This window comes from Somniosus microcephalus, chromosome 8 (genome assembly GCF_052327205.1).
Source record: "Somniosus microcephalus isolate GS21.2 chromosome 8, FLI_Smic_1.0, whole genome shotgun sequence".
Taxonomy (NCBI): Eukaryota; Metazoa; Chordata; class Chondrichthyes; order Squaliformes; family Somniosidae; genus Somniosus; species Somniosus microcephalus.
Genome location: NC_140994.1, coordinates 21069211 through 21095903, shown reverse-complemented (window position 1 = coordinate 21095903; position 26693 = coordinate 21069211). Strand labels below are relative to the sequence as shown.

Below are 26693 nucleotides of genomic sequence, written 5' to 3'. Positions count from 1 at the left end.
ATTCTTGATGAGCTCAAGGCCAAGACAGACTCATCAATAGAAGCTCCATCCATAGATGAGCAATTAGAGGTGAAAATCATGGCAGAGCATGAAAGACAGGATGTCCAAGAACTTATAAAAACATTGAAGGACACCCAAGACAAATATGAGGCGGCAATGTCTGAGGTTCAACAACTTGAAGAACAGATTCAACTGGGAATCCTTGCAGTGGAAGAACAGGACACTGTAAGAATGGTCCCTGAACATGAACTGGAGAGCATCAGGGCGCAACTTTTCCGAGCGCTGAAAGCCAAAGTTCAAGAGGAACGTAAGGTAGAAGTATTGGAGAAAGAGGTGGATGAAATGGAGAAGACTCTGATCCACCGTGTTCCCAGGGAAGAGTTAACGGTCGGCCAACTCCTTCATATGCTGAAGGACAAGACTCTACAAGGGGAACAATCTGAACACGAGCTTCAATCTTCAGGGGGAACGAGTTCGGAGCTCTCAAAAGTCACGGAGATAGCTGAGGTGGCAACACAAATTTTACAAGGATGCCAAAAGTACGTTGAATCACGTCAAGGTGAACAGAAGAAGGTGGAAACCGTTACTTCAGTAGAAGGGTTAAATAGCCTGATAACGCAATTACCGGGGGAAAGGAAGGTATTGAACTCACAAATGAGGTCAATCGTGAAGGAATGGCAGATAACCCAGGAAGAGCGGGATGAATATGAATGCATGAAGAAGGCTTTTCAAGAAAGATGTTTAGGGAAGGAACCACCGTCAGCTAACGTCCAGACGGGTGAGGAGGAAGAAGAAGTCTCTCTCGCTGGTCTAACTCAGGACGAACCTGAATATTACCATGACCTGTTGAGTGACACTGAATATTATGAGGATGTGGTCTGCCCAGCTTGTGATGAAAACTCTCAAAGTGCTGAAATCCGGATGAAGCACTTAAGGTCTAAGGAACATAGAGAGTTGGTGGCGCTACAGCTGGCAGCCGAGAAAGGAGCTCCGAGAGTTTCAAAAAGGCAGAAAAGAAAAAGAAGAAGCAGAAGATAATAACTGTCTAAAATATTAGCACTTCTACCATTCCAGGCGGGACATTACGGAAGGAGCTAAATTAGTTGAAAAACTGGTAAATGTCAAGACAGCCAGTTGGTTGTCAAAGTCCGCACTGCTGGTTCAACAGGACGAAAGTTCAAGCTGCTACGTCAAGAAAAAGGCTATGGAGGAGTCACGCTAGCCAGGTGAACCGGCTACCCCAAAGAAATGTTGTTCGGAACGAGTCAAGATCAGAGACCTAGGGCTAGATTTTCAGTATAGACAGTTTTGGGGCGCTAACCTTAGCGCCCGCCCGAAGTTAGCGCCTGCCCCAAAGTAGCGCCCCGTTGCCGGAAATTCAGTGGCTTCACCCTAAGAGGTTGGTGGAGCGCTAAAAGAGGCGTTCCACTACTATCTTTAGGCGCTAAGCCAGCGGTGCAGAGCGCAGCGCCCGAGCTCGGGCGCAGCGCACGGCAGACACTCTGGTGCCAGTGAGCTCTTAAAGGGGAAGGGTGCATGTGTTTTTTTCGGAGGAGGAGGAGGAGGAGGAGGAGGAGGAGGAGGAGGAGGAGGAGGAGGTGGCCGGAAACATAAATACACCGTTCACAACAACACACTGGATCCTTCCACACAACACATGCAGACTGCCGTTTATAGTGCAGGAGGAGTGCCCTTTAATTTGCGCTCCCCAGGGTGTGTTGCATTCCATTTTACAAACGCTCTGGACGCCAGCCGCAGAATGGGGCGGTCCGACTGAAGTTTGGATTCGGGGCGGCCAAAGGGCGTTGCACGAGGATGTGACGTCATTTTCTGCGCGCGCATCCGGGCGGCCGCTAAACTTTGCGCCGGCGCTAACGGGCAACTTAATTTGGGGCGGGGCGCAAACTGCGCTGCGCCCGTGCGCTACACGAATAGCGCCCGAAAATCACTTCTCTTAAGGCGCTAACTGCTGGCGCAAGCAACTGAAAATCTAGCCCTGAATCTATGAACTGTTTCCGCAGAGATGGAACCTGTGAACTGTTTCCACCGAGATTATATTTGTAAATTGTTTTATGTGACATTGACTCCACCGAGATTATAGCTGTAATTTGTTTTATAGGAAGTTGAAGATATGTATGTTTAACGGGGACTCTGTAAGTAATAAGCTAAAAAGGGAGGATTGTAGTGTATGTACCCGTCTACCTTTAAGGGAACTATTGAATGTAACCGTTCACCTTTAAGGGAACTACTTTAGGTGTGGCACTATTTGTTTGGCTTCTGTATGCTGTAATACAGACCACACCAGTATATAAGTGTTGTAGCAGGATTTCTGGGGCAGATTCGCCCGGACCTTCAAATAGTAAAGACCTGTTTGTTTGTTACTTCTGAAGCCTGTGTATTTATTAACTGCACAACCCACAGACTTTACAATGTTGACTTTGTCCGATCGTGTCACTGCTTTCCAAGTGCTCTGCAATTACATCTTTTATAGTGGACTCGAGGTGGGCAATGTTGCAGAGGTGGAAGTAAACAGTCTTTGTGATGGAGGGGATATGGGGTCTGAAGCTCAGTTCAGGGTCAAACAGGCCATCAAAGTTGCAAACAGTCTGGTTCAGCCTAAGGCCAGGGATGCAGGGAGCGAGATGGGTCCAGCGGCAAGGGGATGGAATTTGTGGCATGGGTCTAATTCATGTTATCACTCGCATTCTGTCCACCCTCAGTTAATGCTGACACTCTCCTTCCCCCGGTACTTCACCTATCCGTTGGTCATTATCAAGTGACTCCTGCTGAATGAGTACAGGAAACTTTCAATTTACCGGCACCTAAATAAACGGAAATCTCGGTTAACCGGCAAAATTCAGGAGTAGGTTCAGGTGAGTTTTACTTCATATTCTACTTGCCTTCCTCGATCTGTTGCTGTGCAAGGGTGTGGCTGCAGCTGTTGCTAAGATACAGAGATGCTTGGAACTTGTGGCCATTGTTCTGAATCTGTTGCTAAGCAACAGGGTTTGTTGCTTTATATGGAGCTCTCAGCTCTCTGTGTCTTTTACTATAGCTTTCGGTTATCCGGAATTTTTGATGAACCGGCACCACGTCGGTCCCGTCGGTGCCGGATAAAAAATAGTTTCCTGTACATGCGTGGCCATCAATTGAAGAGCCAAATCGTCGGCCAACACTCGTTGGCTAGGCTCATACATGAGAGCGGCCATTTGGGAATGGTAGCGGGTGACTGCCAATGCCGGCGGAGCTGTACTCCAGTACAAGTCAGTGCCAGAGTAAAGGTTCAACCATTAATTGGTCCAGTTATTCCTGGTCTAGGGAGGGGGAAAATCAACCAGGATTCCTGCTCCTGATGCTTATCCAGTGAGTCTTGCTGGAAGTATACACGAGGACAGGATGAGGCTCAGCTGTGATGTACCCCATGGTGAATAGTCTATCGACGCTCATTATTCCAGGGTTATACCTGAAGACAGGTCCTTTGGGCGAGGGACAAGAGGGCAGCCACGGCCCATGGATCTGTATCCCAGCATGGGTCACAGCACCTTCAGGAACTGGGGAGAAAAACTGTGAGAAAATTTTGTTTTGCTTGCTATTATTCTGTCGTTTGTTTAGATCGCCAAAGAATTAATGATTAAGCAGACTGCGAAGGCAAAGATTGGCAAAACAAACCTGTTTGTTTTCAGTGCCGTTGACAGAGCTCCAGTCCTAAACATCATCCTGATTGAAGTCTGGAATTTCTTGCCAGCCCAGTTCTACATTGATCAGGCCGTGACTGCATAAATATTCAGTAAATAATCACTGCCATCAGATGGAGGGTAATCTGAAACTACCCGCAGACAGCTTCGATTAAAAGAGTGCAATTTGCTATTGGTATGGGTGGAATCATTAATATTGTCATTCTGCTAGCAATCCCAGAGGTGATGCAGAGGGAAGCAGTGAGGCTGATCCTCGATTTAAAAAAAAAATATTCATGCATGGGATGTGGGCGTCGCTGGCAAGGCCGGCATTTATTGCCCATCCCGAGGTGCCCTTGAGAAGGTGGTGCTGAGCCGCCTTCTTGAACCGCTGCAGTCCGTGCGGTGAAGGTACTCCCAACAGTGCTGTTAGATAAGAGTGGAGGATGGGCAGTGCGGTTTAAAAGGAGACATCTCAGAGGGGACTTCACAATAACTGAGCATTTACACTGCGCACAGTGAACTGAGAGCGTATTGTGTAGTGGGGCTTGGGGGACCCGGTTTGTACTGGCTCTTCCAAAGCGTTTCTCTTTCTGAAGCCACTTTTCAAGCCCTCTGATATTTTTCCGTCGTGCCATGACAAGACCGCAGTAGGAAAGAAGATCTTGGAACCTGACCTGCTGGGACTGTGTTTACACCGTAAAGATCCGCTGTTCTGGTTTGAGGTGCTGGGGTGTCTCACCTTCTAGTTCCAAATGAGATTGGTCAACTACATAGGCTTACATAGATTATACAGCACAGAAACAGGCCATTGGGCCCAACAGGTCCACGCGAGCCGCCTCCCACCTTACTTCATCTCACTCTATCAGCGTATCCTTCTATTGCTTTCCTCCCCACCCCCACCACTTGCCTTGTACTTCTCTAGCTTCCCTTTAAAATTAAGCTGTTCCAAAAAATGTCCTGCTCAAAAGATATCCATCAAGCACCAACTGACTCCATGTTTACACTCTAACCGCTTTGCTGCAGTGTTAAAGTTGGTGTGTAAATGCCCCCTAAAGTACTCAAATGGGACACAGAGGAGTAACCAAAACTTTCAGCTATGCTAAAGCAGTCGCATAAGAGAACACAGGTTCAGGGACATCAAGCACAAATTTAGGAAGATGTCAGGAAGTATTTCTTCACACACAGGGTGACAGCTGGAACCAAGTGTTTAAGGTCGGAACATAGGACATAGCAATGTGTGCTATAATATTGCTATCGCATCAGCCGTGGCTTAATGGGTACCACTTTCGCCTCTGAGCCAGAAGGTCGTGAGTTCAAGTCCCATTCCTGCGACTTCAGCACATAATCTAGGCTGAAACTTCAGTGCAGTACTGAGGGAGCGCTGCACAGTCAGAGGTGCCATCTTTTGGATGAGATGTTAATTTGAGGGCCTGTCTGCCATCAATGCCAAAGGGGAGGTGCCAGAGGACTGGAGGACAGCTAACAGAGTACCATTATTCAAGAAGGGTAGTAGGGATAAACCAGGGAATTACAGGCCAGTGAGCCTAACGTCAGTGGTAGGGAAATTATTGGAAAAAATTCTGAGGGACAGAATTAGTCTCCACTTGGAGAGGCAAGGATTAATCAAGGGTAGTTAGCATGGCTTTGTCAGGGGGAGATCATGTCTAACCAATTTGATTGAATTTTTCAAGGGGGTGACTAGGTGTGTGGATGAGGGTAGTGCAGTTGATGTAGACTACATGGACTTCAGTAAGACTTTTGACAAAGTCCCACATGGGAGACTGGTCAAGAAGGTAAGAGCCCATGGGATTCAGGGCAATTTGGCACATTGGATCCAAAATTGGCTTAGTGGCAGGAGGCAGAGGGTGATGGTCGAAGGTTGTTTTTGTGACTGGAAGCCTGTGTCCAGTGGTGTGCCGCAGGGATCGGTGCTGGGTCCCTTGCTGTTTGTAGTGTACATTAATGATTTCGATATGAATGTAGGAGATATGATTGGTAAGTTCGCAGATGACACGAAAATTGGTGGAGTGGTAAATAGCGAGGCGGGAAGCCTCAGGCTACAGGACGATATAGACAGGTTGGTCAGATGGGCAGAACAGTGGCAAATGGAATTTAACCCTGAAAAGTGTGAGGTGATGCATTTTGGGAGGACTAACAAGGCAATGGTAGGACCCTAGGAAGGACAGAGGATCAGAGGGACCTTGGTGTGTATGTACATAGATCCCTGAAGGCAGCAGGACAGGTAGATAAGGTGGCTAAAAAGGCATATGGGATACTTGCCTTCATTAGCCGAGGCATAGAATATAAGAGCAGGCTGGTTATGATGGAGCTGTACAAAACGCTAGTTAGGCCACAGCTGGAATACTGTGTGCAGTTCTGGTCGCCACGCTATAGGAAGGATGTGATTGCATTGGAGAGGGTGCAGAGGAGATTCACCAGGATGGTACCTGGGCTGGAGCGCTTCAGCTATGAAGCGAGACTGGAAAGGCTGGGGTTGTTTTCCTTCGAGCAGAGAAGGCTGAGGGGGGGCCTGATTGAGGTGTACAAAATTATGAGGGGCATAGATAGGATAGATAGAAAGGAACTTTTCCCCTTAGTAGAGTGGTCAATTACCAGGGGACATAATTTCAAGGTAAGGGGCAGGAGGTTTAGAGGGGATTTGAGGAAAAACTTTTTCACCCAGAGGGTGGTTGGAATCTGGAACTCACTGCCTGAAAGGGTGGTAGAGGCAGGAACCCTCACAACATTCAAGAAGCATTTAGATGAACACTTGAAACGCCATAGCATACAAGGCTACAAACCAAGTGCTGGAAAATGGGATTAGAATAGACAGGGTTTGATGGCCGGCACGGACACGATGGGCCGAAGGGCCTCTTTCTGTGCTGTATAACTCTATGGGCTCGATTTTTACTGAGCCGTGGAGTCGGGCTTGGAGGCGGCGGGGGGTTAAATTCCCGAAATCAGGGGTCCCGACCCTTTCCTGCACCCAAACTCGCCTCCATGCCAGTTTCTGAGGAGGCGGGAAGGGATTAGTGCCTAGGTAGTTAACAGGCAGTTTTTAGCCTAATCCCTATTTTAAAGCTTGAAGTGTGGGATTCCCGACGGCTCCAAACCACGGCAAGTTAGAGGAGTCGGGCCGTCGGGTTGAAGGACTTGGAGGGGTCGAGATGTCGGTGTTCAGGTGAGTGATGTGTGCATGAGTGCAAAGGTAAGTGTGTTTGGTGTGTCTAAAGTGATTAAATAAGTTTTACATACCTTCTCTTACCTTTTCAGCCTTCCTTCCTTTAGGTCCCAGGAGTCCCTCATCTCACCGGCACAGAAAGCAGAATGGCTGCGAACTGTCAAAAGTGACAGCCTGCAGCTTTCTGTGCAGGAGAGATTTCTAACTGAGTCTGTGGAGAAGGACTCAGGTTAGAAGTAAGACTGTCAGTGTTTGACAGCTTCAAACAGCTGTGAAACACTGATATTTCATCTGTCAAAACGTCTTGACAGATGAAATTTCAGTCTCTGACGTCACCTGTTGCTGGGTGGCCCTTAATTGGCCTGCTGAGCCTGCTGGGTGGGCTCAACAAGGTCAATCAAGTTAAAATCGTGTGGATTGGCCGCATCTCGATGGAGGCGGGACAACAACCCCGAAAGTTGTAGTCCCACCTCCTTCCCGACTCCTGAGTTAAATTCCCCCCCTATGACTCTATGACTATGACTCTACACCTGGAACACACATGCCTGGTAAGTGTGCATGTTTCCTGCAGGTCATTCATGGGACAGGTAACAGCAGCCCAGATTGTTCCCCAGTTGGGGATTATTACCCTCACTACTGCAGCTTTGCCATTTCCACCAACAGCCGGGACAATAAGAGGAGGAACAATTACCACAGATGCCGGATTGGCTGAGGCGTGTGTTTAATCGCCACGAGTGCACCACCCTGATCCAGGAACAGAACGCTGTGCTCCTCTTCAAAAACCTGGGGTGGGAGGAGAAACACATTGAGATCAGTGTCATTCAGATAGTAGGCATGACAGGAACGCTGCGTAGAATCTTCCATTGTTTTTAAATGAAGGAAAGATACCTTGACGGCATTAACAAATCACAATGAACGACAAATGCAAGGAGTGATAAGAAATCGGGGCTTTCTGTTGATGAGGGAAGATACCCTCTCTGCCCTTACGTGTAACTAAATCATCTCGATTTTTAAAAAAGATTGAGTTTGTTACACACAAAGGAAATCTTCCCCTGAAGTGTCCGACAAACAGTATTCACAGCTATCACGAGGCCCATTAAGCGTATTGGACCCGTCAGACACGACCCAGCACTGCTATAGGTTGAGAGTCAGTTCTGTCACAAACGGAAGCAGAGGCTACCCACACTGCTCAGCTTGAGTGAAATTGCCCTAGAAGTTCCAGTGAGCAGTTTCGCTCTGGCCTAACAGTCTGGGTAAACTCTGTCTCCATTAGTATCGTTGTGATGTCTGGGGTTGCTCTTTATTTCAGGGGCGGCATTTGTTATGCAGAGCCCGTGAGGTGCTGAATAAACCGTGAAATTCATCAATGCCTGTCCGTTAAACACGGATATATTTCACGGGGCTCCCAACGTCTCGGAAATTGATGGGCTGCACGACAAATGCAGTTCATAAACAAAAATGCTGCCCTAATTTATGTCAGTTGAGCCTCGCAAACATAACTGCCCTCCCTCTTACATAGAACCATGGAGTGTTAGTGCACAGAAGTAGGCCACGTGTCCAACCGATTCTGCTATTCTATCCGAGGATAGACAAGGCATTGCTAGACTTGACTGATAATCCTCATTTTTCCTTCTGAATACGCCAAATGATTTTTTTCCCCCAAAATGCTTTTAATAATGACTCATTTCCAAAGAATTCTTCAACGCAGTAGAGAATAAGAATGGTTGCACATTAAAAGTAATTAAATGCGAGGAACTGGATGAATATTTGCTTAAGTGACTTTGATGGATCTAAAATTACTTCCACTTAGGCAACTGCTCATCATGTTGAAATGTCTCAAAGCGTTTCACACAATTAATTACCCTGAGGTGCAGTAACTGTTGTTATACCGACGCAATAAATAGGCATAAATATTGACACAGATGACCCAATTCTCTGTGGAACGCAATGGCTGCTGATGGGGGCAGGTCTTAACCATAATACTGAGCAGGAGGGAAAACACTCCAGCCTTCAGTCGTATAAAACTGATCTTCTCTCAACCTGTCGAGAGAGTGGGTTGACAATGTTCGCGATGAAAGGCAAACAGTCAAGGCTAAAAAAAAGTGGAGGTTAATATTCCAGAGATTTCTGTGTTCAGTTGTTTTTGGGTGTTAGGGAAGAGATTTAACAGTGTTTTTTCTTCTTGGTAGCTTTGCCTGTGGTATCTTCTAACCTTCCCCAGGAGATTAAATTGACAATGTAAATTGGCATGTTGGCAACGCAATTGGACCTTGTTGCGACCTGTTCTCTGTGCGGACAACGAGGGGACCTAGATCACAATTTAAGAGGCTGACCTCCCGTGCCCAAACGGTGTTGGAAACACGTCCGATGCCCTATTAGTTTGGGCACTTTAGAGGTATCCCTGGCGTCAGCCTAAAACAGACAATAGACCCCTTGAGTACTTTACTAAGGGGCCTGACGCTTGCTTTAGGACCCCTTTCCCAAATCGGACCACAACAAGGCGAAGTTTGCCCCACGCGAGCTCTGTAGTTTTTTTTTGCAGCTCTACCAGTGGAGGGGCCGATGGAGGCCACCATAAAACAGGTACACTTTTGACTTTTAAACATTGTTTTAAACTTTTAATACCCAACGTGGAGCCAAGAGGAGCAGCAGTGCTCCTCCTGCCTTGACAGCAATCCCGTGGGTCGCTGCCGGCTCCCACCTGGCCTTGTCCTCGACCTCCCCCCACCCCACCCACCCCCAGAACCTACCTCAGGGTCGCAACCAGTATCGCAGCAGCCCGACATTCATCTTTGCTTTGCCGGCGAGCTGCCCGGGGATGAGTGGTAGGTGTGTAATTCCCAAATTTTTCTCCCCTTCTCCCGAAGGCGCTGTCACTGAAGTGCAACAGATGCCAGTGGCTCTCCTGCGTCAGTGTCATTTTTCATGCTCGCCTCCAGACAGTGAGTGGCATTTGACTGCAAGGAGCACCAGAGCTGAGCCCGATCATGTCCTAGCCGACGTCCATACACACCCACTTCCTAGCAGGAACCACCGAGTAGAAATCAAGTATGGGACTCCATGGATACTAACACCAAACTATAAAACTCCTGCTGGGATGCCAGCTCAGATCAACTAATTCAGCACAGACCGGGGAGGGTAGAAATTTGACTTGGGTCAAGTTAAAATTTTATAAATCTCAAACCTGACCCCAACCTGGCTCCAACTGTAATGTATGTGGGTAGAACAAATGAAGGACAGAGACACGATGAGTTGCTAGTCCATGTGATTGTTTACCAGGCCAGAGCGAACTGAGCATGCTCATACTAAACCATGTGTCAAACATTTGATCATACATTAATTACACTGCTTTCCCCTTAAAAAAAAATGTTCATATTCCCCTCTCAAATACAACAAAACTATGGTCCCACCTTTCCCAGCATGAAATGTACCACATAACAAAAACTCCTGGCTTTTTTTTTCCTTTAAATGAACTACAAATCCAGTTTAATAATAGGTTTGCGGAGCCTTCCTGATCTCCTTACAAAAGGCTTTGGTGTTGAACCAATTTTCGGGCTGTTTTGTTCTGGTTCTGAACTCAAAGAAGTAGGTACCATCACTCTGTTTCCCCACTTGATACAACCTTGCTCACAGGACAATTCAGTACGACGGTTATGAAATGGTTTCAACTCTGTGTCCATACACTGATCAGTCCATCCATTCAAGGTGTTTTCATACACTCTTTTCAGTACTGAGTCCTTTTGAGTCTCATCTGCAATCTTAGTTGCATTCACGGGAAAGTCTTTGTCAGCTGTACCTAGTGTGAAAATCTCACCTTCACTCCCAACGCATGAGCCCTCATGTGGCAACCTGGACAAGGCATCTGCGATTGCGTTTTGCTTTGAAGTTCGATATTCAATCGTGTAGTCATATTGTGGCAACAACACTGCCCAACTTTGCATTCTTGATGCGGCCATTGCAGGGATCGCAGATTTGGGCCCCAATATTGCTTGGAGCGGCTTGTGATCAGTTATCAGGGTAAACTTTCTGCCGATCAGGGACTGTTGGAATTTCTTGATTCCAAACACTATGGCGAGTGCTTCCTTTTCAATTTGCGTGTAGTTTCTTTTGCTCTTTGTGAGGGTTCGCAATGCGAATGTGATTGGTTTCTCTTGGCCATCATCCATTACGTGGCTTATGACAGCTCCCACACCATAACTAGAAACATCACACGCTAACTTAAGCTCACACTCTGTGTCGTAGTGCACAAGTAGAGCATCGCTAGAGAGACTTCACTTACAAGCATCGTAAGATTCCTGTTGTGCTTTTGTCCACTTCCACTGGACATCCTTCTTGAGGAGCTCGTGCAATGGAGCTAACATGGTCACTAACTCAGGTAAGAAACGTGCGCAGTACTGGACCATTCCAAATAAAGGTCTTAACTCAGACACATTCTGTGGCTTTGGAGCATGGATGACAGCATCAACCTTAACCTTCATTGGTTGCAAGCCATTTGCATCAACTTTCAGACCAAGGTACACAACCTCGGGCTGCACAAAGCACATTTGTTCCTTTTCAATTTGACATTGTGGGAATTCAACCTTTGAAGCACTAAATGTAACATTTCTAGATTTTCTTCCTCGCTGCTTGTTGCGATCAGCACAACGTCTTGATTGCATAAGCAATTTGGAATTCCTTGCAAAATCTTATCCATTGTAGCCTGGAAGATTTTGGAGGAGGACTTTACACCATACGGCAGCTTGGTGTACGAGTACAGTCCCTTGTGTGTGTTGATGGTGAGATAGGGTTTGTTGACTCTCTTTTTCAACATTCAGCTGAGCGTAAGGGTCAAGCTTGGTGAAAACCTTTGACCCAGAGAGTGCTGCATACAAATCTTGTGATGTAGGTAACGGGTACTGTTCATCGTCAACTGCTTGGTTGAGAGTAACTTTGTAGTCACCGCACAAGCGTACAGTTTTGTCTGCTTTGGGCACTACCATAATCTGGGTAGCCCATTCACTTTTGCCAGTTTTTACTAGCACTTCGTTCTCTCTGAGCTTCGCTAGCTCTTCCTCCACCTGACTTTTCAACGCATAGGGGACCAGCCTTGCCTTACAATAGACAGGCTTCACGTTGGACTTGATGCGCGACATACCCAATGATGCCCTCATAAATGTCTTGTTCAGCATTGTGTCGAGTCGTTTCTTTGAAGCATCTACACTGAAGATGTTTTTCCAGTCTAGTTTTAACTTTCTCAACCAGTCTTTGCCCATGAAAGTTGGCCTGTTGTAGCTCGTTACAATAATAGGCAGCTTTACTGACTGGCCATTGTGCTGAACTGTACATTTCATTTGTCCACATGTCTGTAGGATTTCTCCGGAGTAGGTTTGCAACTCTACGGTACTCTTTGCAAGTGATATTTGATTAAACTTACTCTCATATGTATCCTTACTCATGATAGAGCAGTCCGCCGCTGTGTCGATACGCATATCAATATATTGGTCATTGATCAAAAGTTTTGTACAGAAGTCTTTCTCATGACTGCTAGTGTTGCCATTAGTAGCATAGATACTGTAGAAGCCTAGTTCTTCAACATCAGGTGTGTTCACTTCAATATAGTGAATTCCTCCCTTTTGATGTCGCTGCTTTGTATTGCCACTAGAATAGTTCTTACTTCCTGCTTTAGATCTAGCTCTGCAAGCTGTTGAAATATGGCCTTGCTTCTGGCAGTGAAAATACTTCGCATTTCTGTATTGGCAGGTCTGTGGTGAGTGATTTCCATTCCAGCGATAACAATTCACTGAACTGCTCTCACCGACATGCTTTTGATTTGGTCTCACAGCTTTAGGTTTGTCGGTGGCTTTGTGACTGTAGTCCTCAGCTGCACCAGTCACTTGAGTTGGACGGAGCTCCCCAGCATTCTTAGACGCCATCTCCATAGATAGGGCAATTTTGCATTCGATGTCAAACATTAGGTTTGGAGTGTTCAGTAACTTGGACTGTGTGCGCTCCTCCACCAGTCCACACACAAACTTATCTCGCAACACACGATCCAAAGATGTGTTGAAGTTACAATGCAAAGACAGGTTTTTAAGAGCTACAATGTACTCACTGATGGTTTCACTTTGTTTTTGGTTTCTGGTACCAAACTTGTAGTTCTCTGCTATTTCTAACGGCTTTGGATCAAAATGGTCGAGTTTCTCAACAACTTCTTCAAGTAACACACCCTTCGCTTTCCTGGCGCGAGTAGTTTTGTCAATGTTCCGTAGACTTCTGGCCCGATCTCTGTTCAAAAAATTGCTTTCTTCTGTTCACAAATTACTTTATTTTGAGCTTGAACATTCTCATCTGCACCTTCAGTCTCAATAATGTTATTGGCCTTAAAAAACACCTCCATCTGCTCAATGTAAGAACTGGATGGTTCACGAGCTCGGTCATACATGCTGAGGCTTCTGATGAATTCCATAGGCACAGCTATGATTGTCCCGATCCCGTTGAACAGTGACTCAGCACACTACCTGTGTACCTTAAACTTTTCCACTTGAAGGTTGAACACTGTCCTTCCTTGATCCCTAAAAATGGCTTTGGGATCCCAATCTCATCGCCAAAAATGTAATATATGTGGGTAGAACAAATGAAGGACAGAGACACGATGAGTTGCTAATCAAGGTGCTTGTTTACCAGGCCAGAGTGAACTGAGCATGCTCATACTAAACCATGTGATAAACCATGTGATAATACATTACACCAACCAAACCACTTCCGTGTTTAACGGAGGCGGGACAAGGGGTGGGCAGCCAACCCTCTCCCAGGAGGTAGGTTGGCAATTTAAATATTTTAATGAGGCTGGCAGCCTCTGATTTAACCTGCTTTACAGGTTTAACTGTGGTCTGCCGTGTTTCCCAGGCCTCGGGAAACCTGGCAACTGAAGGGAAGCGAGGACTGCTTCGGGGAGAGGCCGAGTACCTTTACAGCTCGTCTTGTGGGCCAGGAGGAGCAGGAGTGCTTCCTCCCGGCCTCCCATGCTCCCCCTCCATTAGACACTGCCTGCCCCCCCCCCATACATAGACCCCCGGGGTCGGGGATCGGACCTCCGCCCCAGGATCGGATTTCCCCCGGGGTTCGGGAATTGGTCCCCGCTGGGATCGGACCCACCACCCGCCCCCACGGGATCGTGGATCGGACCTACCTGGGCCTGCGGCCTGCGGCAGAGTGCTCCCAGCCAGACTGGAAGCAAAGCCTGTCAATCAGGCTGACTTCCGGGTGGGAAACCTCTCAATGACCAAGAAAGCTACACAGCATGCACTTCCGGGTTTCAGATCCGAAACCCCACGCCCCCGCCTATGTAACCCGCCCCTGTTAATATCCAGGCCAATGGAACTGAATATCGAGCGAGGCTTATGACAGACGGGCGGTGCGCTACCGCCCGTTTAGTACTGACGCCCAAGACAAACCTCTACCTCCAGGAATTGAACCTGGGACCTTCTGGTTTGTATCAGACCACATTTTGCCACTAACCAATCACGCGAGCTCCTCCTCGGATTTTAGTTTTTCGTACTGAGGCAGGCAGGCCGTATAACTGAGCACTCAAAATCCTTTTTTTTTAACGTAGCCTGTTGCTTTGAATTGCAGCTCAGATTGGATGGCCTTTGGGCATCCATATTCCTAATATATGTTAAATTGCGTTCCTTTTTTTAATTTGTAGAAATCTCCCACATGTACATGTACTGTTCTGCCATCTGATTTTATCCCACTATCAGTGCGTGGAAAATTGTTATCAAATTGTTTATCAGAAAACCTCCAAAGTGTTTATTTTTGCTCAATATTCTCTTGAATATGAAAGCGATTTTTTAAATATATTGGTAGAGATTTACTGAATTGGTTGCTGCTGATCATATGATTCTCATTTATAGACACAATGACACCATCATGTCACCACTGTGTCTACCCGAGAGACTCTGTGAATCAGATTGTGAGATTAGTGATGGCTGGGCCAATATTGAGTGCAGCCTTCATGCCGTGGGCTTGTGTTTACTGGGAACAGCCAAGGCTTATTTTACTTAAAGGCACACTGTCTTCATGAAAATGCGTGAGACAACCATTTTGCTTTTACTCGATGATACAAAGAAAGACTTGCATTTGTATAGCGCCTTTCACGACCACCGGACGTCTCAAAGCGCTTTACAGCCAATGAGGTACTTTTTGAAGTGTAGTCACTGCTGTAATGTAGGAAACGCGGCAGCCAATTTGCGCACAGCAAGCTCCCACAAAGAGCAATGCGATAATGACCAAATAATCTGTTTATTAGTGATGTTGAGGGATAAATATTGGCCAGGACAACAGGGATAACGCCCCCCGCTCTTCTTCAAAATAGTGCCATGGGATCAGCCTAGATTTTTGTGCTCAAGTCTCTGGAGTGTGATTGAACCCACAACCTCTGAGTCACAGGCGAGGGTGCTACCCACTTTTTTTTTAATATATTATTTATTGAACTTTAAAGACATTTACAACATCATGATCATTCCATTGTATCATACAAATCCATTCTGCCACTCTGCACAGCCATTCCTCCGCCACATATTAACATCAAAACCTAAAGTTTAATTTGTCTTCCATAACATATACTAATCTATTGTACTTTAAGAATTGATCAGTAATCATGGCTCCGAATAAGGTAAGTGTGCCTGATAATCCCCCCATCATTTAATCTCCGGCCCTTCCCTCCTCTCATGCACCTTTCCATCTTTTCAGGCAGCTGTTGCTTTCTCCTGCAGCCTCCGGCTCTTTTTCATCTCCTGTTTGAACCTTCCCTGCAGTTTTGGCCTCTTCCTTACATTAGGTTTGGGCTGAGGAGCTACCCCTTCTACCTCCTTCTGCCTCTCACTAACCTTTCCCTTTCCACACGATGCCACCCCACCCCCCCACTTCCATGTCTCTGTCCCCCTCTGACTCCTCACTCTCGAGCTCTTCTGTAACCTCCCGTCCCTGCTCCCCGTCAGATACATAATCTCCCTTAGAGAGTCTTCCTGCTATCACGGTTTCTCCAACAGTGCCACTCCCTTCGGCCTCATCTCCACCGCTGACCCTTGCTCCCCGTTTCTTCTCTCTCTGGGACAATGGCGCATCTGCACCTATCTTGCTCCCTTCTGGCGTCTTTGTCTCCCCGCTCCTGTCCTGCTGCCCCTTTAAGGCTCCTGCCTCTTGCACCCTCTCCTCATCTTGCCCCACCTGCTCCCTAAGATGTCCGACTCCCCGTCTTTCTTTGGAATACTTACACTTACCCCGCACCCCGCTCCTGCCTCCTCTCCTCCCGCGGACACCAGATTCTTTAGGGAGAGTCAAGCCGTATTATGGCTCGATTCTGCCCTCGACCCATGCTGCCCACTGCTGTCTTTGTCCTTTTCCACTGTAACTTGGTGTGTTTTCCACCATCTCCATCCTGTTCTCTGCTCCGCAATTTTCTGCCTCTTTTCTCCTTCCATTCACCAGCTGTGTCCTCTGCATGCTCCACTCCTCCAACTGCTCCACTCACACCTCCTGCTCCGGCTCCTTCTCCCATCTCCTGGTCACTCAAGGGGCTTCCTTCTGCCTCACACTCACAGCGGGTGGGACCTTTGCGACACACCCCACAGCTCTCCGCATTGCAACTCCAAGCGAATTGTCCAGACTCGTTGCAGTTATAACAGTATAAGTCTGGACAGCTTCTTACAAGATGGTCGTGTCCAAGACAATAATAACAAACCTTCACCTGGTTATCATGCAGTACTCGGAAGTACTGCACTCCTTCCATTGTCTCGAATTTCATGCTATACGGCAATGACTTCACCCCCTCTGGGAACTGCACCTTTATATAACGGGTTCCATATGCTACCCGCATTCCTGGATAGTATCTGCTCGTCATTGCCAAGCAAATTTTAATGTCCCACGACTCCAACTTTTTTTATTAGCACATTGACCTCAATATAAACTGGCAGGTTTAAGAATGAGACCACCACCTCTTCAGAATATAGCAGAGATACCTCCAAGAACTTATCTCCAACCTTCAAACTCAGTAAAAGTCTTTTCACCTCCTCTCGGCCACTGACTGACACCTCGAATGTAACATTTGGCTTTGGCCGGCAGGCAAAGCAGCTTCCCTCACCGCAGACCTCATGTACCGCCTGGATAATATCCCAAGCTCGTATCTCCTTATCCTCGCACTGAACTGCCACCGTGTTTTCTTTTCCAAACCTCCTGGGGTCCCGGCCCAAATCATTGGGCCTTTTTTTCTCCCTTCCCTCAACATTTTCTCCCCTGATTAAATTCATCTTGGGAACACTGTCCTCTGAGGGGCCCAGCACTCCGGGCCTCTCAGCAGCTATCTGGCTGCTGTTTAAGGACCAAAAAGGCCCTCAAATCTGAAAAAAAAACACCCTCAACTTTTTACAAACTCACTCCAACTCCCTGCAGTAATCAAGCAGCCAGCAGCACCTGCTCACTCCTAGCCCCTCCCACCTACAGACTGCTCCCCACTGAGCCACAGCTGACACTAATATATATGTCAGTAGTAGATTGGCTCAGTGATAAAGTTCACGCTTCTGAATCAGGAGGTTTTTGAGTTCCAGCCCTACAATCGGACTTGAGCACATAATTTAGGCTGACACTTCAGTGCAGTATTGAGGGAACACTGGACTGTTGAATGTGGATGAGACGGTAAACCATACCTGCCTGTTCATGTGGATGTAAAATATCCTATGACACTATACAAAGGAGAGCAGGAGGTTCCCCCAGTGTCCTGGGCAATGTTGCTCCTACAACCAACACCATCAAAGCAGCAGAATTGGTCATTTATCACATTGCTTTGTTTTTGGGACTTTGCTGTGCACCAATTGACTGCCGGCACGCGAGCTAAATTGCAGCCCCCCACCGCGGCTGAGATCAGCGAACTCAGTACAGAGTAGGAATCGATCCTGGGGCCTTCCAGTCTGTATTGTTCAGTTAAATACTGCCCTTGTTAACTTAGTCATTGAGAATCAGGCCAAGTTCATGAACAGAAAATGTTCTTCCGCACTCATCGCCATTACCTGTCTCCAGGTGTTTCCCCCATCTGATGAGATGAACATGCCGCCAGTGTGATTTTCCTCATCCATTATTAGCTCGGAGCCTATGTTGCCTAAAATTCAAACAAAGCCACCAGGGATCAGCCACGATTACCGAATAACAGTTTCATTAACAGCCCAAGGCTACAATTCAACCATTTCTAACAACAGCATCTTGTATTTACATAGCACCTTTAACGTAGTAAAACGTCCCAAGGAGCTTCACAGGAGTATTATAAGACAAAAAATTTGACACCGATCCACATAAGGATAAATTAGGGCAGGTGACCAAAAGCTTCGTCAGAGAGGTAGGTTTTAAGGAGCGTCTTAAAGGAGGAAAGTGAGGTAGAGAGGTGGAGAGGTTTAGGCAGGAAATTCCAGAGCTTAGGGCCTAGGCAACAGAAGGCACGGCCACCAATGGTTGAGTGATTATAATCAGGGATGCTCAAGAAGGCAGAATTAGAGGAGCGCAGATATCTCGGGGGTTGTGGAGCTGAAGGAGATTACAGAGATAGGGAGGGTTGAGGCCACGGAGGGATTTGAAAACAAGGATGAGAATTTTGAAATCGAGGCGTTGCTTAACCAGGAGCCAATGTAGTTTAGCGAGCACAGGGGTGATGGGCGAACGGGACTTGATGCGAGTTAGGACACGGGCAGCCGAGTTTTGGATGGCCTCAAGTTTACATATGGTAGAATGTGGGAGGCCAGCCAGGAGTGCGTTGGAATAGTCAAGTATAGAGGTAACAAAGGCATGGATGAGGGTTTCAGCAGCGGATGAGCTGAGGCAAGGGCAGAGATGGGCCATTTCTAAAGACCAGAAAATACCAGCATAGAATAAAGAACTTGCATTTATATCGTGCCTTTCACGACCTCAGGGCCTCCCAAAGCGCACTACAGGGAATGAAGTACTTTTAAAGTGTAGTCACTGTTGTAAAATAGTCACCTTGAGATCCATTAACTGCTAATGCAGTGTCCATAGATCTGTTTCTGCCTTGTACTAATCGGCTACAAAACCCATGTATCTGAGGGGTGGATTTTACAGTCTGACACTCCCGGAGAGGAAGCAACGCTCACGAGAGAACCCCTCTCCGGCGATCGCCAGCCGTAGAAGACTATTTCCCGAGATGTGCTTCCCGCGATCATCAGTCCCCACTGGGGGAATCTGGGTTGCGGAATCACCCCTCTGGTGTAATCACCAACAACCATTTTTTTTCCAAATAAACAAAAATCTTAAAAATGGGTTCATGAGTACCACAGATATCACAGAAACCCCACAGTGCAGATAGAGGCCATTTCGGCCCATCGAGCCTGCACCGACACATGTCCCACCCGATACCCGTAACCCCTACACCAACACATATCCCACCCTATCCCCGTAACCCCACATATTTAATCCCCCTAACACTAAGGGTCAATTTATCATAGCCAATCAACCTAACCCGCACATCTTTGGACTGTGGGAGGAAACCGGAGCACCCGGAGGAAACCCACGCAAACACGGGGAGAATGTGCAAACTCCACACAGACAGTCACCCGAGGCCGGATTCGAACCCGGGTCCCTGGTGCTGTGAGGCAAGAGTGCTAACCACTATGCCATCGTGTCTGCCCTTGGTCAACTTTATACTTGGCCATACCCAGGGCAACGCACATGGGAAACTAGACTTTCAGGTGAGGTGGGGTGAGAGGTAAGGAGGTCATTAAACCAGGGTGCACAGATATAATTCACTCCCCGTCTTAGTCATGCATCTGTTCTTTTTTTGATATGTGTGTTATAAACTCCTAAGTCCACATTTATTATTGGACTGTCTACGGAGGTCACGGTCCATCATCAAAGACCCTACCCACCCCAGCCACAGTCTGTTCGCCCTCCTGCCATCTGGGAGACGCTACAGATGCATTCGCACCCGTATGACCAGATTTAGGAACAGCTTCTTTCCCAGGGCTGTCATCCTACTGAACTCCACAAATAAACTCTAAAGCCTGCACATCTGCCAATGCACTTTATTATGGTTATATTTATGTTAATATACTACAAGCCAAATGTATGTTGAATGTTTAAATGTCTTAATCCAAATGTACACTCTTGGGAGCCGCAAGCCTACATTTCGTTGTACTGCACTTGTGCACTAACAATGACAATAAAAGTTGATTTGATTTTGATTTGATTATGGTAATTACCATTCTAAACATGTCAGCGTGAAAAGGATTGAGTAGCTGAAGAGACCCTCCAGGTTAGATTTTTTACTATCCTCTGTAGGTAAGTAAAAGACTTACCTGGAGGGTCACTTCAGGGACAGGGAAGGCCTAAACAAGGACATTTTAGCTCTCCCCTGCCCCAGAACCACACTCTTACCTACTGCCAGACCCACTCCTGCCACACTTACCTGAGAGCCAGTGGGTGTCCAAGAGCTGCACATTTTTCCAGAGGCCTGCAGCCACTTCTCACTGATTTCCCACCCATTCCAATGGACTGGCGGAACATCAATGAGGCCCGGTGGTTAAAATTGGCCTCATACTGTCGTGGGCGGGCGGGCGGAAAACTAACCGAAACCAGCGGTTTCCTGCCAAAAATCTGCTGGCAGTTAAAATTCCTCCCTCCCCCGCCCGCCGCCCCACCCCCCCCGTCACCCCTTATGTGTTTGGGACTCACTGTAATATCTCTTACAGCAAGGGCATTTTATCTGGCTTCCCTGTGAAAAAGTAAACCCTAAATTCTGAGCCAAAGGTTTAGTCGACAACCGGTTCATTTCCAGTTTGTCCCGTAGAGCAAGTTCGTGGCCAGTTGTGGAGAGGAGCTAAGCGAAAACTAGGCATTTTCTGACAGAGCAAAGGAGAGGAAACATTCCTGTCGGTGTTTCATCAATGATCTTCCCTCCATCATAAGGTCAGAAGTGGGGATGTTCGCTGATGATTGCACACTGTTCAGCACCATTCGAGACTCGTCAGATACTGACGCAGTCCGTGTCCATATGCAGCAAGACCTGGACAACATTCAGACTTGGGCTGACAAGTGGCAAGTAACATTCGCACCACACAAGTGCCAGGCATGACCATCTCCAACAAGCGAGACTCTAACCATCTCCCCTTGACATTCAATGGCATTACCATCGCTGAATCCCCCACTATCAACATCCTGGGGGTTATCATTGATCAGAAACTGAACTGGACCAGCCATATAAATACTGTGGCTACAAGAGCAGGCCAGAGGCTGGGAATTCTGCGGCGAGTGTCTCATCTCCTAACTCCCCAAAGCCTTTCCACCATCTACAAGGCACAAGTCAGGAGTGTGATGGAATACTCTCCACTTGCCTGGATGAGTGCAGCTCCAACAACACTCAAGAAGCTTGACACCATTCAGGATAAAGCAGCCCGCTTGATTGGCACTCCATCCACCACCTTCAACATTCACTCCCTCCACCACCGGTGCACTGTGGCTGCAGTGTGTACCATCTACAAGATGCACTGCAGCAACTCGCCAAAGCTCCTTCAACAGCACCTTCCAAACCCGCAACCTCTACCACTTAGAAGGACAAGGGCAGCAGACGCATGGGAACATCACCACCTACAAGTTCCCCTCCAAGCCACACACCATCCTGACTTGGACCTGTATCGCCGTTCCTTCACTGTCGCTGGGCCAAAATCCTGGAACTCCCTTCCTAACAGCATTGTGGGTGTACCTACACCATATGGACTGCAGTGGTTCAAGAAGGCGGCTCACCACCATCTTCTCGAGGGCAATTAGGGATGGGCACTAAATGCAGGCCTAGCCAGCCAGCGACGCCCACATCCCATCAATTAATAAAAAAAAAAATTTAAATAAAAAAATTGCCTCAGGCAGCTCGAGTGCAACTTCTACTGGTTGGCTCAAGAGCAGCAACAATAACAACAACTTGCATTTATATAGCACCTTTAATGCAGTAAAAACGTCCCAGGGTTCTTCACAGGAGCGATTTTCAGACAAAATTTGTCACCGAGCCACATAAGGAGATATTAGGACAGGTGACCAAAAGCTTGGTCAAAGAGGTAGGTTTTAAGGAGCGAGGTAGGTTTTAAGGAGCAATTTAAAGGAGGAGAGAGAGGTAGAGAGGCGGAGAGGTTTAGGCAGGGAATTCCAGAGCTGAGGGCCTAGATAACAGAAGGCACGGCCACCAATGGTTCAGCGATGAAAATCGGGGATGCACTTGCAGAAAGGTCACCTGCCTCTCAATAAGCCTTCTCCAGCTCATATCGCAATGGAAAAATGGTGTGGGGAGGAAATGGCTTTCAAAAATACCATTTGGCATCCCAAGGATGGCTGGAGTGGTGAACCGGAGTGTTGCAGCATTCGTGTTCAGTTGAGTCTTCAATAAAAGCATATTGTCCGAAGCTTCCTAATGCCGCATTGGTGCATTACTGAACTGTACAAAGGCAAGGAGGTTCAAATTCTGGTCTGAACTAAGCTAGCTGATCTCAGCTAGGATTGCAGAAGGGACCCTACAATTGAGCTGAGCACCTGTAGGCTAAGGAAGTGAAAAACAGCTGGTATTCTTGGTCCTGAGCCCAATCCAGTGAATTCTTCTTGAGAAGATCACTAGTTTGGTCACCAGGTGAAGAGCGATCCAGTGTACCTGTCAGTACTTACTGTCCAGGTAACGGATGGCTAGTCGAGTGAGGTACCACGGCTGCCAAACCTTCAAAGAATTGTTCCCAAACAACAGTCAACACCATAGTGGAAGAGGGGGGGAAAGCATTTTCTTTGGGCAAAGCAGAAGTAGCCCTTGTCCTACTTTAAACTTCCCTGGGAATGCGGATGCTTATAGGAGGTGCAAAAGTGTCCAGTTTTCCATCACTGACTCCTGTTACACAAGAACTTAAGAACATAGGAATTAGGAGCAGGAGTCGGCCATACGGCCCCTCGAGCCTGCTCCACCATTCAACAAGATCACGGCTGAACTTCGACCTCAACTCCACTTTCCCACCCAATCCCCTTAGCCCTAGATTCCAAAAATCTATTGATCTCAGCCATGAATATACTCAACGACTGAGCGTCCTCAGCCCTCTGGGGTAGAGAATTCCAAAGATTCACAACCCTCCGAGTGAAGAAATTCCTCCTCATCTCAGTCTTAAATGGCCGACCTCTTATCATGAGACTATACCCCCAGTTCTAAACTCTCCAGCCAGGGGAAACAACCTCTCAGCATCTACCCTGTCAAGCCCCCTCAGAATCTTATATGTTTCAATGAGACCACCTCTCATTCTTCTAAACTCCGGAGAGTATAGGTCAAATCTACTCAATCTCATAGGATTTCATAAGATATATGGCACATTCGGCCCAACCAGTCCATGCCGGCATTTATGCTCCACTCAAGCCTCCTCCCGTCTTTCCTCATCTAACTATTAGCATAACCCTCTATTCCCTTCTCCCTCATATGCTTATCTAGCTTCCCCTTAAATGCATCTATACTATTCGCCTCAACCACTCCCTGTGGTAGCGAGTTCCACATTCTCACCACTCTCTGGGTAAAAAAGTTTCTTCTGAATTCCCTATTGGATTTCTTGGTGACTATCTTCTATTGAAAGCCTCTAGTTTTGCTCTTCCCCGCAAGTGGAAACACTCTCTCTGTATCCACTCTGTCAAAACCTTTCATGATTTTAAAGCCCTCTATCAGGTCACCCCTCAGACTTCTTTTTTCAAGAGAAAAGAGACCCAGCCTGTTTATCCTTTCCTGATAGGTACACCCTCGCATTTCTGGTATCATCCTTGTAAATCTTCTCTGCACCCTCTCCAGTGCCTCTATATCCTTTTTATAATATGGCGACCAGAACTGTACGCAGTACTCCAAGTGTGGTCTAACCAAGGTTCAATACAGGTTTAGCATAACTTCACTACTTTTCAATTCTATCCCTCTAGAAATAAACCCTAGTGCTTGGTTTACTTTTTTTATGGCCTTGTTAACCTGTGTCGATACTTTTAGTGATTTGTGTATTGTGTATTGTACTCCGAGATCCCTTTGTTCCTCTACCTCACCCAGACTCGCAACCTCCTAGTGATATTATTCCTACCAAAATGTAATACCTCACATTTATCTGTGTTGCATTTCATTTGCCAATTATATGTCCATTCTGCAAGTTTATTAATGTCTTCCTGTAATTTGTTAGTCTTCCTCAGTATTAATTATCCCCCCAATTTGGTGTCATCCGCAAATTTAGAAATTGTGTTTTTGATTCCAAAGTCTAAACCGTTAATGAAAATTGTGAATAACAGTGGTCCCAGCACTGATCCTTGTGGAACACCACTACCCACCTTCTTCCACTGTGAATAGCTACCCTTTACTCCTACTGTCCGATTCCTGTCTTGAAACACAGGGGTGCTGAGGCCAACAGCACTGGCCTGGGTGAACAGAGCACACGCCTGGGGTATCACCTGGGGCCCTCGGGGCTGTTCAGCTGAGTACCACAATTCACATCACATCCAGCAAGGGACTGCACCTTACTAAATGAAACAGAGATTCCATCCCATGGGGGAAAGCGACACATTGCTTGGGATTTACTCCTGGGACAAAGGGTTAGGAGCAGAAGGAAGGGCGGGGGAGAAGCCAGGGAGAGTGAGAGAGGGCAGATAAGGAGAAGAGGAGGACTGGGGCATAAAGGGTAGATAGAGGTGATAGTTGAGATGGCCTGTAGGGGGTGGGGGAGGGGAGAGAGTGAAAGAGAGAGAGAGACAGAGAAAGACAGACAGACAGAGAGCGAGAGAGAGACAGAGAGAGAAAGACAGACAGACAGAGAGCGAGAGAGAGACAGAGAGAGAAAGACAGACAGACAGAGAGCGAGAGAGAGACAGAGAGAGAAAGACAGACAGACAGATAGAGAGCAAGAGAGACAGAGAGAATAGGGGGCACAAGGGGAAAGAGATCGGGTGAAGAGAGGGGAACAATAGGAATCAGTTATGATACTGCTTTGTGCCCTACCAACAGAACTATAAATGTAACTTGAAGACCACAAAAAAATCTCTCAAAAAAAAAAATTGAAGGAAAGTGTACTGTATGCTTATCGAACTGGGAATACATTCAGTACCTGAAGCCACGATGATACCAGGTGCGGAGTACTTGCTGCCTATATTTCCTGAGGTATAGGGATTCTGTGCCACATTCAAGTGTAGATTCAGTGAGCAATATGGCTGCAAAAACAGAAAGAAAAAGTTGCAGTATGACTCAAACCAGCCAAGGAACTTCAAAGTTACCATAGACACAAATATTTACCATGCTGCCGAAAAAATCCAGAACTTTTAAGACATGAGCATGCCTAATCTTGATGGTGTTTATGAACAGGGGATGCATTATCCATGATACAGAGATCCGTGGGATTTGATTGATATCAAGTGGGATAGAACTCATGCCTCACAATCCTCTGTAATGTATTCTGTTTGCACTACACATTAAAAATTAATTTGACCAAGTTGTAAAGATGATGGCCTTGAAATTCAGTCGCGTTTGCGCCCACTTATTGGCTATAGAGTGGTTTGCGCCGGAAGTTTTTTAGCGCCCGAAATTCAGTTGGTCCCTAACATCGGCGTTAGCCGGTAGCGCTGCGCCGGCACCGATGACGTCATCGGTGTGCGCAGCGCCCCGGTTCCAATGCTATTCCGTGCCGATGGCCAAATTCAGTTGCGGCCGCCTCGCCCGTAGCGGCCGCAAACAGCGTTTGAAAAACGGTGCCTTGCAGCTCCGAGAGGCCGGCGCATAAAGGTGGAGGGGCGGCCGGACGCTTTCCCGGCGGCCGCCTGGCCGCACCTCCCTCCCCGGACTCCTGCACCCCCCCCCCGCGGCATTGGTGTCTGATTCCCGCGAGCCCGGCACTTCTCCGTGGTGCCGGGCTCATTTGCCGGGGGAATCCAGCGGTGATCTCACGGCTGCAGGCAGCTCCTCCTTAAGAGAAGGAGGAGGCCTGCAGTACCCCAGCCTGCCGCACCGCATCGGGTGCCGCAGCGGCAGCTGGACGCCTGAAACTGACTTTCATCGCCCCAAACGAGGCGGCCAAACCCTGCAATAGCGCCCGCCTCCATCTTGGGGCGGCGCAACTGAATTTCAGGCGGGCGCTACGGGAATCCGGGCGAGCGCAAAATTTCAGGCACTAAAGACCTGGCGCGGCGATACCGAATTTTTAGCCCGATGTGTTTAATGGTGTGCTCTATTCCTTTGTGATTTGGGTCCCGTGCAGCTGGAGGAGGTGCAGAGGTTAGTTGTGGCTCTGCATTGTTTGTGCTTCGAACATTCGCTTCAGCTGAATTTTCAAAGGGAAACCAGCCTCCGGGACTTAGAATGAGGCGATGATATCATCGCTGCGAAAACGATGACATCATCGCGCTCGCAGCCGAGGTGCGGGCAAAGACAGAGAGACGGCATTTTTGTGATTGTTCCAAGCCGATGAGGGGGAAAAATGGTGCTATTTTCCTTAATTTGCATGTTACTATGACAACGCCCTACTCCTGTCAGGCCTTTGGCCTCCATTTTAGAAATTCTCTTTGGAGTAGTGGCAGAGTAAAATTCACCAGGACAGGCCCACCACAGAAGATCTTCCACCACTGAATTAGGAAGAGATTGCGGCCTAGAAATTCAGTTGGCTGCGCCAGGCGCTAACGCCAAAAAAGGGCTATATTTCCGTCGATAAAGCCTTAGCGCCGGAATGCAGACCGATCTGCGCCGATGCCCAAATTCATTTGAGATTTAGCGCCGGCGCAAAGTGTTAGCGCCCGCTCGGGTGCGCGCGCAGCTTATGACGGCATATCCTCGCGCAACGCTG

General features: G+C 47.5%; 1 protein-coding gene across 1 annotated transcript in view; it reads right to left on the bottom strand.

Annotated features, from left to right (window-relative positions):
* The window catches only part of LOC147113360 (VPS10 domain-containing receptor SorCS1-like), a 1462440-nt gene that overhangs the window by 175742 nt on the left and 1260005 nt on the right, over positions 1-26693 (bottom strand). The window contains exons 11-13 of the mRNA XM_085996119.1: positions 24969-25071; positions 17901-17989; positions 7550-7641 (exon numbers count right to left, since the gene is read on the bottom strand). Of these exons, the coding sequence (XP_085852245.1) occupies positions 7550-7641; positions 17901-17989; positions 24969-25071 (284 nt within the window). The remainder of the gene's footprint in view (positions 1-7549; positions 7642-17900; positions 17990-24968; positions 25072-26693) is intronic.